This window comes from Paroedura picta, chromosome 7 (genome assembly GCF_049243985.1).
Source record: "Paroedura picta isolate Pp20150507F chromosome 7, Ppicta_v3.0, whole genome shotgun sequence".
In the NCBI taxonomy this organism is placed as follows: Eukaryota; Metazoa; Chordata; class Lepidosauria; order Squamata; family Gekkonidae; genus Paroedura; species Paroedura picta.
Genome location: NC_135375.1, coordinates 23,874,889 through 23,892,127, shown reverse-complemented (window position 1 = coordinate 23,892,127; position 17,239 = coordinate 23,874,889). Strand labels below are relative to the sequence as shown.

General features: G+C 43.6%; 1 protein-coding gene across 3 annotated transcripts in view; it reads left to right on the top strand.

Annotated features, from left to right (window-relative positions):
* The window catches only part of HCN1 (hyperpolarization activated cyclic nucleotide gated potassium channel 1), a 193,791-nt gene that overhangs the window by 104,098 nt on the left and 72,454 nt on the right, over window positions 1–17,239 (top strand). For all 3 annotated transcript variants that reach the window (XM_077347082.1, XM_077347083.1, XM_077347084.1), the window contains exon 3: window positions 695–856. In XM_077347082.1, coding sequence (XP_077203197.1) covers window positions 695–856 — 162 coding nt within the window. The remainder of the gene's footprint in view (window positions 1–694; window positions 857–17,239) is intronic.

Sequence of the window (17,239 nt, the reverse complement as noted above, 5' to 3'; positions counted from 1 at the left end):
CAAATTATCAAAAAAATTGGTTTATCTCAGCAAGGTTTATGATTATGTTTGGGAGCTGTCCATTTTTTTAAAGGGGGGGTTCAGTGTTCTTGTGGACTCACTCAGTATGTCCTCTCAAACTGCAGGGCACCTATACAAGCTGCTATTGATCCCTATTAAAGATTGTGGGCAAGACCGCGAAAGTGCAGTCCGCATTAGGAAAAAGGGTGGGGGGAGGGGGAAGGACTCTGCTGAAATTTCCTTCTCAGTATTTTAAAGTACTCTTGGCATTTTATTTTGTTTTTACAAATCAAATTGGGGAGTTGGAAACATCCATTCAGTCATGTTCTAGAATGACTTTCAGATGCCCTCCATTCAGGGAACCTTTCCCCTGGTCTTTGACATTTCCAGAAAGTTCTAGGACCTAGTGATCTGCCCATTCCAGCTGAGAGCATAGTCTGGAACCTGACTAACAACTTTCTTTCTGGAAAGCTTCCAGTCATTCCTAATCATCTTCTAGAAGAATAGTTTATAAGCATTTGAAGCCCTGATCGTAGTTTGAAAACTGCTGTACTTGAGGCACCAGGATGATTACTCCCTTTTTCATATGCCTTGATGAACAGTGACTCAGTTACATTTGTATGCATGTGTGCATGCTTGTGCATGTACGTGTATGTTCTGGCCAACTTCTAATGTGTGCAATTTTTATCAATAGATTTTCCACATGACCTATGATCTCGCAAGTGCTGTGGTGAGAATCTTCAATTTAATTGGAATGATGCTGCTTCTTTGCCACTGGGATGGCTGCCTTCAGTTCTTGGTGCCATTACTGCAGGATTTCCCACAAGACTGCTGGGTGTCGCTAAATGGTATGGTTGTAAGTATTGTTCATTTTTCATTGTGTTTTTTCAAACGTTCTTCTAAAATGCTTATTACTGTGTTAGCTCTGAACTGTAAAGGACATTCTGTTGTTCTCGACTATAGGAAAATAGTTAGTGTAGTACTTATAAAGGGTGTTTTGTAACTCAGAGTAAAAACAGACAAACAAGAAGGGACCAGAAGATAATAAATAAGCTGGCTATATAATAAAACAATGCTGTAGATATTAAAGATTTCTATTAAGAAACACAGAGAGAGAGGGATTCCAATTTATTTCAAGAAGTATTATCCAGACAGTGTGATGTGGTGGTAAAGAAGGGAAATACAGTCTTGGGCTGTATCAACAGGAGCATTCTGTAAAAAATCACAAGATGTCATACTCCCACTGTATACTGCATTGGCCAGACCTAACCTAGAGTACTGTGCGCAGTTCTGGAGGCCGCACTTCCAAAAGAAGAAAAAATGGAGAAGGTTTAGAAGAGAGTGATGAGAATGAATCTGGGACTTGGGAGCCAAGCCCTATGAGAGAAGGCTAAGGGACTTGAGAAACTTCAGCCTGGAGAAGAGGAGGTTGAGAGGGGACATGGTGGCTCTCTTTAAGCATTTGAAAGTCGGTCAGTTAGAGGAGGGCAAGGAAAGGTTCCTGTTAGCAGGAAAGGATAGGGCCCATACGTGGAAAACAATATTGGCTAGATATCGGGGGGGGGGGAATTTCAAGGTCAGAGTAGTAGTTCAGCAGTGGAATTGGCTGCCTGAGGAGGTGGTGAGCTCCCCCTCACTGGCAGTCTTCAAACAGCAACTGGAGTTTTATGGTGTATATTGTTTATGGGTTTTTGTAAGCTGCCTCGAGTCGACGTTGTCGGAAGAGATGGGATATAAATTAAATTATGAATGAATGAATGAATGAATGAATGAATGAATGAATGAATGAATGAATGAATGAATGAATGAATGAATGAATGAGACAATACGGTGTAGACTGGTCTCATGAGATCTTGGAAGTTAGGCAGGGTCGGTACTCAGGAAGCTGCCGGCAAGAGGAAGGCAATGTCAAAACCTTTGCTTCTCACTTGCGTTGAAAGCCCGTTGCTGAGGTTGCCATAAGTCGGCTGTGACTTGACAACAGTTCAGAAATACACAAAGGAAATGCCGGGGATGTCATCAGATCACACAATGCCTGGTGTAAATCAGATTTCAAGGTGCGTAAGAGGCTAATCTATATGAAGACGTAAAAACGGAGTTATTTGTATATATAAACATCATCAAAATTGTCCTCACCCCTAGTGCTTTTGGGAACACACATCTCTGTAACACTTTGCAATATTGGCACTCTTCCTCAGACTAAATGAACAGCCATCATAATTGTGGAGATATAAGGGAAAAGCAAATTGTGGCAAATTAGTAAACTGTGTCACAATATCCAAAATAAGCCATAGGAATCCATATGATAATTCTTTGCCAAAACAGCCAATCAGTCCTTTTGAGTTCAGTTGTCGTTCACAAAAACACTGCAGAAATAAAACTGTCCACATTAGTAATTACACCTTGTAATAAACCTTTGTTGGTCTTAAAGGTGTTATTGGACTCTATTTTTGTTGTGCAACTTCAGACCAACGAGGCTACCCACTTGAATCTATCCTTAAGGATTTATACTGTTAGTATTAGCTCAAAGTCAAGTCTACCTTTTTATCTCTATTGTAATATGCTAAGTATATTTTGTAATGGCAGAAGCATCTGGCAGTTATTGGGTGGGCTTCTGCTGTGTCATGACATGTTCATAGACGCGGTAACTATTGGTGTGCTACAGCTGTCAACAGTACAGTGATCACAGGCAGTTGAGCGTTTGCGAAGGTGTGTAGGGACAGAAACAGCCATAAAGCCAAGCTAGAAGAGACCTCAAGAGATAGAGAAAGCAAATGGTTGTGAGCCTGGTAGTGGGCTGACTAATGCAAGCTGGCGAAATAGAATCAGTGGCTGTTGAAAGAGTTGTTGGAGAAGGCTGGCAAGAAAGAGGCGCAGAGAAAAGCTAGGGTCGGGTTAAAAATGGGCTGGGGACTTTGCAAGATGCATGACAAGGGGAGATAATTACTATTGGCTTGAGTAACAAAGAGAATGATGAGCAGTGGCAAAAAGGCTGCCTGAGAATCTGGGCAGCTTGTGGAAACAAGACATAGTAGTTAGCAGGAAGGGGCGGAGAAGGACAAAGCACTGGATGGCAGAGCCCTGAAAAACGAAAAAAGAAAGAAAAGCAGGAGCTCTTCAAGGCAAAAGGAAGATGGAGAGAAACAAGCACTCGGTCATAATGATGAGCCCTCATCCTGGCTGTCTCAAGTTCTGTTTGTAGCCAGCAGAAGCCAGCAGACAGCTGCCCGCACCAGTCAGGGGATTTTGCCGTTCAGGCTCTCATGCAATTAGAATCATACCTGCCAGTGGCAAAACACTATATTCATGGCCTCTCAGAGAGTGGAGCTATTTGCAGTTGTTTGCACGGTATTCGTGCAAAATATGATTACCTTCTGAAAAAAGAGATGAGCGATACGCAGCTTTTTTAATGTATCAGAAGTGTTTTGTTATGTGTTTATGACAAGTTATCATAATCTCCCAGAAGATCCATGAAGACCTGCAAGTATGTTTAAGAGTGGCGGCTTCTAATCTGGTGAGCCGGCTTGGATTCCCCACTCCACCACGTGCAGCCAGCTTGGGTAACCTAGGGTTCATCACAGCACCGATAAGCTGTTCTGATTGAGCAGCCCTGTCATAAGCTCTCTCAGCAGCACCTCCCTCACAGGGTGTCTTTTGTGGGGAGAGGAAGGGAAGGCAATTGTAAACCACTTTGAGACTCCTTTGTGCAGTGAAAACCGGGGCATAAACACCAATTCTTCTTCTTCTTCTTCTTCTTCTTCTTCTTCTTCTTCTTCTTCTTCTTCTTCTTCTTCTTCTTCTTCTTCTTCTTCTTCTTCTTCTTCTTCTTCTCAGTCATGTTGAAATGCCCAGCCTGAGCATGGGATGAATAATATTTCAGTCCAGTCAATCTTGTTTCAAAGGGAACAGCGTTTGAGTCCTGTGGCACTTTTAAGACCAGCCAAGTTTAATTCTTAGAATAAGCTTTCATCAGAGTGTGCATGCGCACAAAAGCTTATACCCAGAATTACACATGTTTTACTTTTCTTGAGGAGCCTGTCTATCGGTTGTCAGTTGGCTTACAAGACATAAAAGGTCGAAGACTTCTGCCAACCCTCATTTCAAAAAGGTCAACTCAGATGGGTAGTCATGCTAAACTAAAGCGACAGAACACCATTTGCATCCAGTGGCACCTTTAAGACCAGCAAAGTTTAATTCTGAGTATAAACCTTCGTGTGCTGCTCCATCTTTGAGGCAGACATTTTAGAGAAGGTTTGGAGCTGAGCTCTGTGGAATTCTAAGCTGAAATTTAAGCACTGCTTCTGAGATACTTAATTGCTGCTGGTAGAATATTGAATCACTTCCACATCAGTTTTTTTTTCTTCATCAGCACCAACATTCACGATAATAGTAACAAGCCATGTCCTGCTGATTTGCTTGGATTGTGATAAGGCCATCTTTTCACTACGCTGGTGTTCCTTGCCCATTCATAGCCTAGTTTGGCTCTTTGGCTTTTCATGAGAAAGTATCTATTCTTCATGAGCTTCTTCCACGGTTCCCTCTATTGGTCTGTTGATCCCTGAGCCCATTTTGTGATGCTTCCAGTCTCCCAGCCGCAAAATGACTACATGCATCTCGAAACATCTCTAACGATAAGTGGCATGCTTGCTGACACCTCGCAGCGCGGCTTTCCTGACAAAATAGTGACATATCTTCCAAAATGTAATTACTCTAATAAAAGTAGGTCACAGAGTTGCTGACTGGTGCGTCTTGACAATCTCTGCAGCCTGTGTGCTGCTTTGTGCTGCCTTCTCCCCATGTACTGGAAATTCAAAGTACTTATTTCCCGCTGAATCGCTGAAAGGGAACAGGAGTCAGACCGAAGGAACAAAAGCCCTGTTGAATCAGCTAGTCAGAGTGAAAGAAGCAGATCTCGCATTGTATTCCATAAAGAGCCCAAGAAGAGACAGCAAAAACGAAGACAGCAGAATCTTCTTTGGAACTTGTGACTACTAGGAGACTATTGCTTCAGTTCTTCCCACATGCAGAAGCAAGGCTATCTAAAACCACTGGAACTTAATTTCCAGAAAAGGTTCCTTAGTCATTTGGGAGCCAATCATGGGACTCAGGCACTCGCTGGTACGGTTCAATTCACAGTTAGCTCCTTTTCTCTACTTCTGAGGCCACTCCCAACATATCGTGAATGACTTTCGAAGCTCACAGTTTGCTATCTAGACTTTATTCAAACCTGTAATGGGAGACTTCTAACACCATATAGTAAGGTGACCAGATTTTAACATTGGTAAACCACCCCATTAACCGGGGGGGGGGGGTCTTGATTAAAAATTTGGTCTATATGGAGGAACAAAAAGTTTCATAGAACGCAAAAATAGTATTTTAATATACATACATACATACATACATACATACATACATACATACATACATACATACATATATATATAAATTTCAACATAAGTACAATTTGCCAGGTACCCCCTGATGTCCCTCCAAAAATGGGACAATCTGGTCACCTTATCACATAGACACTTAGCAGTAGCTAAGAACTATAGGCCAGATTTGGTTGAAAATGGTATGTTATTAAGTGGTTCTGGTAGAACAGAAAGAAATAAAGCAACAAGTTATCATGAAATCATAATGGATAGGAATGATTGTGAAATCCCAGAAGGGAGAATTTCACAAAAATTTTCTCTTATCTTGGACTGCTTTATCTAACTATATTTATCCAACCTTTCCTTTGGTTGGCAGAGGTTAAATATGTAAATAATCAAAGCACCGGGTTATGTAAAAGAATAAAATAGTTTTATTGTGAAGAGAAATAACCTTCGTATTAAATAGAGGAGAATCCTAACTAGCTGCCTAGCTGTTGTTCTGCATACAATCTGGAGGTACCTTTAAGGGGTGGATGATGAAGTATGTATTCATAACAACTCTGAGGGGTAGGTTAGGCTGAGAACCAAAGTACACATAAGAGCAAATCCGAATTTTCCACATGGACACCGCAGCCATTTGAAGGATAAAACTCCATCTGTTTACAAAACCCATAATCATTGGGACTGTGGAATGGGTGTAGACCAGTGGTCCCCAACCTTTTTATCACCGGGGACCGGTCAATGCTTGACAATTTTACTGAGGCCCGGAGGGGGGGTAGTCTTTTGCTGAGGGACGTTGCCGCCGACTGAGCCCCTGCTCCACTTGCTTTCCCGCCAGTGCCACTGATTTCCTGCCGCCCACTGGGGGGCGCTGCCAGCAGCAGCTGCACAGTGTCATGCCGAGGGGGAGCCCCATCCATGGTAGCCGCCGGAGAGCACCAAAGGTGAGCTGGCGGCAGAATGGCAGGGCAGCCCCCGAGGCAGCAGCCGGGGAGGAGGACGAGGAGGATCTGCGGCCCAGTGCTGACTGATCTACGTACTGGTCCCGGTCCCCGAACTGGGGGTTGGGGACAGCTGGTGTAGACAGTAGACTAGCAAAAAGAAATAGATTTGAGATCTCTCTAAAAATTCACTGTCTTTGTATTTTTGTGGGGTGTTAATAAAACATTTGGCAGTATGTTACGAAAGTTGTTTCAGAGGCAGCAACTTTTCTTTCAAGGTCAACCACATACTGATATTAGAATTAGATGTACATCTGCTAGGAGTCAGGGCAGTTATTTGAAATGAGCCATGTTGTCCATGCCCTTCACAATCATCTGTTCCTCTTTAGATGACACCAGCAAGAAATATTTTATGTGACTTGCCGGTGGAACTGTGTATGCTAAAAGCCTTTCTGACATTATGAGGCATTATTTCTAGTTCAGAGATTTTAAAACTAGATAAAGTAGTGACTGTATAAGAAGTATATCTAGTCTAGGATCATGAAGAAATATATTATTGAGATCAACACTGAATATAAAATTAATGGGATGGAAAACCATCTGCTATACCTATGAATTGGCATAAATCCCTCAAGGTTCATGACACAGAGATCAGAACAGGACAGTGCCACACTACCTGAATTTGTGTATAAGGGACTAGTTGGGGTGGTTGTAAAAAGAAGAGGCAGGATAAAGAAGTGCATTCAGGGTCATCATTGTAGTGCACAGTAGTAATTACCTCAGTGATTCCACTTTTGAGTTGGATAGATCTATTATTCTGATGTGTAACTGGTGTCTCCTTCCTTTGCTTGTGATGATGATGATTAAATTTATTCCCCGCCACTCCTGAGACTGGCTCGTGGCGGGTTATAAACATCAAATAAAAAATCCCATTAAAAAACCTATTAAAAGCACATGGGAATAGGCAGCATGGCAGAATAGCACCCACCCCACACATACACACCCATCCCTACTTCTGGAGGGGGGAGATAAGGAGGGTCAAGATAACACAGGCTGCTGCTTAACACCAGGGAGGGCCCTGTCGGTCTTCCACACTGCCCCCAGCCTCAACCATAGACCTGGCAGAAGAGCTCCATCTTGCCGAAAGTTCTTGCAGAGCCTACAGCTCACCCAGGAGCTCATTCCACCAGGTCAGGGCCAGGACCGAAAAAGCCCTAGACCTGGTTGAGGCCAGGCATGCTTCCCTGGGGCCAGGAATGACTAGTAGATTGTCACCTGCAGAGCATAGGGCTCTGCGGGGGGCATAGGGCGATAGGTGGTCTCTCAGGTATGCGCGTCCCAAACTACATAAGGCTTTAAAGGTTAAAACTAAAACCTTGAACTTGATCTGGACAGCAACTGGCAACCAGTGCAGTTGCCTCAGCACTGGCTGGATATGGACCCTCCACGGGGATCCTCTGAGGACCCTAGCAGCTGCATTTTGGACCAGCTGCAATTGATTTCCGGATCAAGCCCAAGGGCAGGCCAGCGTAGAGCGAGTTACAGAAATCTATTCTGGAGATGATTGTTGCATGGATCACTGTGGCCAGGTGTTCAGGGTGGAGCGTGGGAATTAGAAGACGAAGAAGAGTTGGTTCTTATATGCCGTTTTTCTCTACCCAAAGGAGTCTCAAAGCGGCTTACAATCTCCTTCTCTTTCCTCTCCCCGCAACAGACACCCTGTGGGGTGGGTGAGGCTGAGAGAGCCCTGATATCACTGCCCGGTCAGAACAGCTTTATCAGTGTTGTGGTGAGCCCAAGGTCACCCAGCTGGCTACATGTGGGGGAGTGCGGAATCAAACCTGGCTCACCAGATTAGAAGTCCGCGCTCCTAACCACTACATCAAGCTGGCTCTCAACTAGAAGGCTGACTTCTTTTCTCTGCTATTGTGTTGTCTGCCACATAATTGATTCTCATTTAAGTATACAAACAGTAAAAGGAATATGAGATGTGCTAATAAATAACGTAGAAGGAATTTTCAATCCTTAATAATTTTCTAATAAAGAATGTGTGTTTTTATTCTACAAAGTCAAACAACGCAGTTGGGGTTGATACATTGCTTGTGATTTTAATGATTCATGGCTTGTAATTTTAATAATTCATTCTTTCCTGCAAACAGATGGCTTTTTAGTTCTCCTGCGAGGGAATATTGGTGGACTCACATGTGTAAGCATCCTGGATGCAGTGGCTGGTGGAACTAGGTTCTCTAAGGCAGGGGTAGTCAACCTGTGGTCCTCCAGATGTCCATGGACTACAATTCCCATGAGCCCCTGCCAGCGTAGTCCATGGACATCTGGAGGACCACAGGTTGACTACCCCTGCTCTAAGGTGGAGATAAGCACTTTACACCATTGCACTTTAAGCACTTTACGCCATCTCTCACATTGATGTAAGTCCACATGTCGTTCTCATTGCTCATTAGCAGCAGCTTTAAATTAGAGGGTTGTCCTTGCACCACAATTGGTTTATTTCCCACTGAGTCTCTGAAAGTAGCATTATGTTCCACCGTTGGATTTAGGTCTCTTTTGATGTGCTGTAGTATTTCTCCTTGATAACTGTAGTTGATCAAAAGAGGTATTTCTTTTTAGGTTGCCTATGCTGTTTTAATTATGAATCTTGCTTTTGTTAATGAGGTATGACTCTTGCTTTTGTAATTGGATTGTCAAGAGCTTCTTGAAGATGGCAGTGTTTAAGCTATGAGTTCCCAGGCTGGGAAACAACTTTGATTACCTCCAACAACTTGAGTAAGCCCATGGAAGTGTGCCAGGCCCAGGTCAAACTCCATAAAAATAATCTTGGAATAGTTTCTGCATATAGTAGACAGCCAACAGAGTATACACTTTTTTCTGTCCATCCACTGAAACTTTCACATTGTCTTGAAGAGCATCCCATGAAGAAATGTTTTATTTTCCTCTGTAGCGTTTAAACATAGAACAGCTCCTGGTTGGTTGTATTTTCCTACTGCCTGTAAAAGGCTGAACTGAGTTACAAAATTTACATTTTAATATTGTTAGAACTGTCAGTGTAGTTTCATTTAAGAAGCTTGCAGCAGGTGGGTTCTATATTTGCTCTGCAGGGTAATTTTGTAGATTTTGTAATCTGAACATTGCAGCTCAGTGCTTAAATATGGGTAGATATTTCATGCTGCTGTTCATAATGATGTCCTAAACGATTGCTGAGCATTTCTTCATAGTCTAGTGGTAGTGGTGTTAAGCCACTAAGAGCAGCTGTCCTGTGAACAATAGTTGTGTGTGTGAGGGGGGGGGAGTAGAATCCAAAATGCATAAATGGTTAAAGCAGGGATTCATGGAACCCTGAGGTTTCTTGATGGTCCTGGAAGGGTTTCCCAGATGGGTGGGAGTTAATTAATGTTTAATATTTAATATATGGTCACATGGATTTGCCCCCTTCCCAAAAGGGCCAATGATGGGCCTGGAGGGGATGGGAAGGGGAGAGGCCCCAGGTAGACATGTACACAGCTATGCTTCCCAACCATATTCTGCACAATTGCACAATGCCTGGGGTATCTCGAAGCCTGAAGTATGTTTCAAGGGTTTCTCAATGATAAAAAAAGTTGAGAAAGCATACTAGAGATGCACTTAACCAGGAAGTGAATGTAACCACTTGATAAGCCAGGGGCCAGATTCCCTTCATGTGGACCAACAACAGTGAAAGCCAGTTCCCCACAATGGCATGAAGCTGAACATCAGAGCCACATCCATGAGGCCAGTTGCATGCCACTTTCCCATGCAGCCACTGTCCTTCCCCTTTTGGCCATCCAACACCCAAAGCCATGCGATCAACCCTACCACATCTAGCACTCACACACATACTGAAGCGATCCTAACTCCCATGCTTAGAAGTCTCTTTCATTTCAATCACAGTACCTCCTTCCAAATATTGAACACTAGAGAGGCTCACAAATTTACACAACAGAAGTAGATTTCCTTGTCGGTCCCCATCCTGAAGAAGTCTGACCCATTATTGCAAACTGATAACTTTAGCTGGTTAATGTCACAGGTGGCATAGCAACCCCAGGGAGTTTTCAAGACAAGAGACATTCCGAGGTGGTTTTGCCCTTGTCTACGTTCTGTGTCATCACCCCGGTGTTCCTTGGAAGTCTCCCATCCAAACATTAGCCAGGGCTGACCCTGCTTAGCTTCCAAGATCTGATGAGATAGGTTTAGCCTGGGCTCTCCAGGTCAGGACAAGCATAGTGAGGCCGATACATTATATGGCTTAAACCAGGGGTAGTCAAACTGTGGCCCTCCAGATGTCCATGGACTACAATTCCCAGGAGCCCCTGCCAGCAAATGCTGGCAGGGGCTCCTGGGAATTGTAGTCCATGGACATCTGGAGGGCCACAGTTTGACTAACCTTGGCTTAAACTAATGAAATCGAGGAAGCGGTGCCATTCTATCTAAACAAGTTTCTGCCACTAACAGCATGGTTAGAATTAAATCCAAATACCTGACCCCACAGTGGCTGAAAGCCTTTCGAGTACAGCTCTGATCTGTGTTCATTCATGAGTCATGCAAAAAGTTTCCACTCTGCCATAGATGATCAGCAGGGAATTGTTCTTGACATAGCTTTCTTGGCTCACACCGCTGCACTGCCACTACCTCATCTAATACTGATGCCGTAGTTATACTTCATCCTGAACTCGAATGAGCCTGACCTGTAGTTCATAGGGTAAAGCTATTAGTAGCATAGTGTTGCTTCAATCGCTCAGAGATTGCAGGCATTGCATTTTCCGGACTCTCATTGCTGCAGCGTTAATTCACCTTCACAGGGAACTAAACTGTGGATCTTTGGCAGCATTGCATCAACGTGGAAATTAGTTTGCTCTTCCATTCCTCTGCTATGCTCTGTTGAAATTAAACCCTAAACGGCACTGATAAAACTGTTCTGACCGGGCAGTGATATCAGGGCTCTCTCAGCCTCACCCACCTCACAGGGTGTCTGTTGTGGGGAGAGGAATGGGAAGGCGACTGTAAGCCGCTTTGAGCCTCCTTTGGGTAGGGAAAAGCGGCATATAAGAACCAACTCTTCTTCTTCTTCTTCTTCTTCTTCTTCTTCTTCTTCTAAAGCAGATATAGACCCACAGTTTCGGGAAAGCACATTCTGAAGTGCACATTCTGAAGAGTCTAAAATTACCCCAAGCGCTTGTGCATTTCCCTGCTTCAGGGGTAGATAGCTGAATTGAGATGCTTTCCGCAATCATTCTTGTGGTATGTTAATGCTGTGAACTGCTCTAAAAGATTATTGTGGTGTTCCGTACCCTGTGATTTGCGCAAACTAGATGGCATAGTTTCAGGTCAGGGTCTCGTGTAGTTTACTATAAGAAGCATGCTTCAGTTCCCACAAGCCATCCCTAATATGATTTTTAAAAAAAAATGAGTAACAGCTATTATCCTGGGAGGTTCTTCTGATTGAACTTCTTGCACAAGAAATCTGTTGTGGAGTTGTCAGTCAGGTTTATGTCACTTCACTCCTCCAGCTGTCTCCAAGACATGTTACTATATAAAAACCTGGGTATCGTCTGCTTTTGTTTTGTTATCAGATCACTGCTGTTACCAGTTGAAATCTTTGCTTGACTTTAGCGGCAGCCTGTTGTATAATGGCTTTGCTTCCAGCTATTTAAGTACGTCATGAATCTTTTTAACAGGACAGGGTGCTTTGAAAAAAAAAGAAAAAGAAAGGGGAATAAATACTTCTAATCCAAGAGGAGAATTTATCTGGAGATGATAGTCTTGTTTATTTAGTTTTCATTTATTGTTATTGTTATTGTTAAATTTATTTCCCACCTCTCCCAAGACTGGCTCGTGGTGGGTTACAAACATCCAGTAACAACCCCCCCCTTGATAAAACCCCAATAAAATGGACAACAAAGTAAAACCGAACAACATGGCAATAATACCTCCAACTCCCTAACTCCCCATCCCAACCTCTGGACGGATGGAAAGAGGGGTCAAGATAACAGGAACTGACTGATGCCTAACACCAGCCCCCCCCCCCCCCCGCCAATCTTCCTCGCTCCCCTGGCCTCAATCATAGACCTGGTGGAAGAGCTCTGTTTTGCAGGTCCTGTGGAACACCGAAAGCTCCCACAGAGCCTGCAGCTCACCCGGGAGCTAATTCCACCAGGTTGGGGCCAGGACCAAGAATGCCCTAGCCCTGGTCAAGGCCAAGTGTGCTGGGAATGACAAGTAATTTGGCACCCGCAATGGTGGTCCCTCAGGTATGTGGGTCCCAGACCACAAAAGGTCTTAAAAGTTAGAACCAAAACCTTGAACTGCAGCAGGACAGCAACTGGCAACAAGTGCAGCTGGATATGGGCCCTCCATGGTGTTCCTGCAAGGACCCTAGCAGCCACATCTTGTACCAACTATAGTCTCCAGATCAAGGTCAAGGGCTGGCCCATTTAGAGCGAGTTGCAGAAATCCCCTGCTTTTCTCCACAAAGGATAGCCAACATATAATCATAGAGTTGGAAGGGACCTCCAGAGTCATCCAGTCCAACTCCCTGCCCAATGCATGAACTCACAACTACCTGCCCACCTAGTGTGGTGACAATGTTGTCCTATTCTTTATTGTAGCCCTGTGAGCCCAGGTTAAGCTGAGTGCTTGCCTAGCTCAAGGTCACCCATCAAGCTTCCATGGCAGAGTGGGGCTTGAAACCTGAGTCTCTAAGGTCCTTGTTTAGAGAACTAGGATCTTTAGGGATCTGAACACTGTAACGTTTGTATAATCATTTAGTTTATATATACGTGGGCCTGCCATGTGGAAGAGCCCCAACCATTTCATCTTTATATGAGGCAGAACAGTGTATAGTTTCTATAAAATAGCATTGCTATGGAATAAACATAATAGTGTAAAAATCTGGTCCAGCATGAGCTTTGTGTGTCAAAGCTTATTTGATGCATGGAGAAGATATTTTTACTCAAAGTCCCAAGATGTTGAAAACCATGATTGATGTTTTGCCATCTAACCTGGTTTTCATTACTTCCATACTCCTGCCAGTTAATTGTGCCTGTATTCCCTTCTATCCCAAAGCTTTTGGCACTGGGAAGGGCTATGGGCATTGGATAGATAAGGGGGCATTGGTTTTGAATCCCCAGTCTTAGCAAGGACCCAGTGGTGATCTGATCGTTATTTCTTTCGTTCTCCAAATGAAGCCACCAAATGATTACTGGATTAATTGGAGATTCTTACACAAGAAACAGCAAACTGGGGGGAGAGCACATGTATAGAGTGGCAATAGAAACAAAGCCAATCTAGCTCTCCTATGGATGATTCTTGATGAAGTTAGCTCTGACTCATAAATACCCACATGGGAACAAATTTTATGAGTCTTTAACCTGGACTTCTGTTTAAAGAGCAGAAGTGGCTTGAATGGAAACTAATTGTTCATTTCCACAAAGACGTTGTTAACAATATTATATATAATAATTTTATGTATGAAAAAATACACTTGGGAATGCATGGCTGACTCATCCTTAGGTAACGATTTTCCTTTTAGGATACTACCATGCCACTTACAAAGCTGAAATTTAGTTTGTATAGAGTTCGACATGCCCTAATTATCTGGAAACTCTGAAAGTAGGTCAATTTGACATTAATGCTGAGGCAAAGGGGAGAGCTGTCCTCAGAAGCTTTCATCAGCTGCAAAATGTACCAGCCTCCGTTCAGTCCCTTCTAGAGCCGCAGACACAAGAAATTACAAAAGTGTTGGGTCGCTCCAAGTAAAGGAAGGAAGATTATCTGCACATTGGCTTTGTGACTTTGTCATATAACCAGGCTGATTAGATTACCTGGCATGGTGACATAAACAAGTTCTCCTTGTTATACTTGGATTAAACAATGATGTCAAGCAGTGAGCAGCCTATGAACAGTGGGCAGAAAGCTGAACAAAGGAGAGTTTGGGGGTGTATATTTCATCCTTCCATGCACCACTTTCACGCAGGAAATAGCTTCCTTTACAGCACATCTGTCAGCTTAGTCAAAGGTCAGAACCTGAAGATTGCCTTATAATAGCTATGATGGTATAGTAGCTAAAGAACACAATTAAGTTTTGAGAGACCCATGTTCAGATCCCTACTCTACCATGGCAGCTTGCTGGGTGACTTAGGGCTAGTCACCCACTCTCAGCCTAACCTCCTTTACTTTGTTGTTTTGAGGACAAATGGTAAAGTCGAGAATGATATGAGCTGTCTTGGGTCCATATTGGAAGGAAAGTGGGGTATAAATAAAGTCAAATACACTGATTAATAAAACTAAAGCAGGCCAAGCTCAAATGAAATGGGAAATAAAATTGTAGGCTTTATGTTATCCCATCATATGATTGTGTCTGCCATTGAGGATGTGAGGGAGGGTTTCTAGCAGCAGCACATAATCAGGTTTTGCTGGCTCTGGATTGGGAAATACCCAGAGACTTTGGGAGTGCATCTGTGAGTTCATAGAATCATAGAATCATAGAGTTGGAAGGGGCCATACGGGCCATCTAGTCCAACCCCTTGCTCAACGCAGGATCAGCCCAAGAACAGTTGGTGGCGTTTGGGGCAGGGTGGGACCTCAGTGGAATATAATGCTATGGAGTCCATTCTCCAGAGCAGCTGTTTTCTCCAAGAAACTGATCTCATTTGTCTGAAGATGAGCTGCAATTTTAGGGGATCCCCAGTCCCACCTGGGGTCCAGCATCTCTAACACATAATGCCTGACAGTGCTTTCCAAAAAATATATACAGATTTGTTAGTTAGTTTTTCATCCCTCTGATCATAATGGGTGTGTTCTATATTAATGATGCTCAAAAAGAATCCTTTATGTGAAAACATTTGTTTTTAATTTCTCATTTACAAATAAGAGAGTGAAATGGGATTTGTGTAGGTAGGATTGTGGGGGAGGTACAATGAAGTGCCTCACCATTTCACTGATGCTTCACTTCTATCAATGAGTTTTGTTATGGTTCTGCCACTCCTCTCCAACACTGGAGATTAGTATTCCCTAAGGTTTCAGAAGGAAATTTTTCATTACTTGACGATTCATTAACTTGTGTAGTTTGCTGCTGGTGAGTAGGGTTGCCAAGCCTATGCCCGCTAATCATGGGAGCTTTTGGAAAAAGAGAGATACTCTTGGGAAAGGGGAGTATTGCAGGCACTGTGATGTCACTTCCGGAGCCAGAAGTGACATTACAGCATCCATGTTGTCCATCTTGCCTGTTGTTTGCCCTGCTGCTCCTAGGATGAGCACAGGCAATAAAGAATGTGAGCAGGAGTTTGTCCACTGCAGCCAGGAAAATGATAATCTTAGCCAGCATACATAGTGATGTCCAAGAGCATAGACAGTTTTCAAAGGAAGTTAGCTAAATACATGGAAGGTAAGTCCATCAATGGACCATAGGGGACCTCCAAATGCAAAGGATGGAATTCAGTGCTAGGATCCAGTATCACAGAGGGGACTTAGCCTGTGTCCTGTTTCTAGGCTTCCAGAATGACTATTTGGCTGAGGGTATGGAGGTCCTCCTTGGCCACTGGTGAGGAATGGATAGGTAGAGGTCAGCTCCAGATAAGGAGACTCGAGATTTGTGGGCAGAGCTAGGGGAGGGCAGGAACCTCAGTAGGGTGCGATGACATTTTCTTTTGGAGAACTGATCTCTATAATCTGGAGATGAATTCCCAGGGATCTTCAGGCCCACCTGGAAGCTGGCAATCCTAATTTGACTGCTGTGTGAAAAAGAATGCTGGACTGATACAGCAGGGCCCTTCTTCTGCAAATAAACTTAATTAACTTGGATGCTAGAAAACTGAAGAATACCCTTAATGTTACACCTTGATTTTACCTTTTGTTTATTCTGATCTGTTCTTGCATTAGTTCTAGGTTAGTGCTACTTTCTCTTATATTTATTGATGTATTTTAAACGTTTTATGTCACTTTTTTACCTAGTCAGGATCCCCAGGGCAGAACACATAAAAACATATGAACTATTCTTTTTTTTTAATAAAATAATTTGATAAAATCATATAAACCAACCATGTTAGATCCACAAGGAGGGTCAATATCAGTTATTTACTCATCAAAACTCTATTGGTGAGAGATATTCAGTCTCCAGGTCAGGGGTAGTTAACCTGTGGTCCTCCAGATGTCCATGGACTACAATTCCTATGAGCCCCTACCAGCAAATTCTAGCAGGGGCTCATGGGAATTGTAGTCCATGGACATCTGGAGGGCCGCAGTTTGACTACTCCTGCTCTAGGTAATCTTCCAGAATTACAGCTGATATCCAGGCTGCAGAGATCAGTTTCCCTGGAGAAGATGGCTGTTTTGAAAGACTGACTATATGGCATTATATCCTGGCTCCTTGAGAGCCAGCTTGGTGTAGTGGTTAGGAGTGTGGACTTCTAATCTGGTGAGCCGGGTTTGATTCCCTGCTCCCCCACATGCAGCCAGCTGGGTGACCTTGGGCTCGCCACAGCACTGATAAAGCTGCTCTGATTGAGCAGTCCTGTCAGTGATCTCTCAGCCCCACCTACCTCACAGGGTGTCTGTTGCAGGGAGAGGAAAGGGAAGGCGACTGTAAGACGCTTTCTCCTGACAGAGAAAAGCGACATATAAGAACCAACTGTGCTTCTTCATATGTCCCTCCTCTCCTCCTCTCTTCTGGCTTCATCCTTAGATCTCCAAGGGCCTTTTCGCACGGGGATCTTTGTTGCAAATTGTTTGCGGAATGAAAAATCGCCATTTAAAATAGTGGAATTCGTCGTTATGCATACCTGCCTTTGTAGTGGAATCAGTTGCGTTTTTTAGCGTTTCCCACAGGCTTCCGGTCTCGGCAGAAATCGCTAGAAAGGAAGCGCTATTGCCAAGCTCATCCCGCCCCTGGCCGTCAAG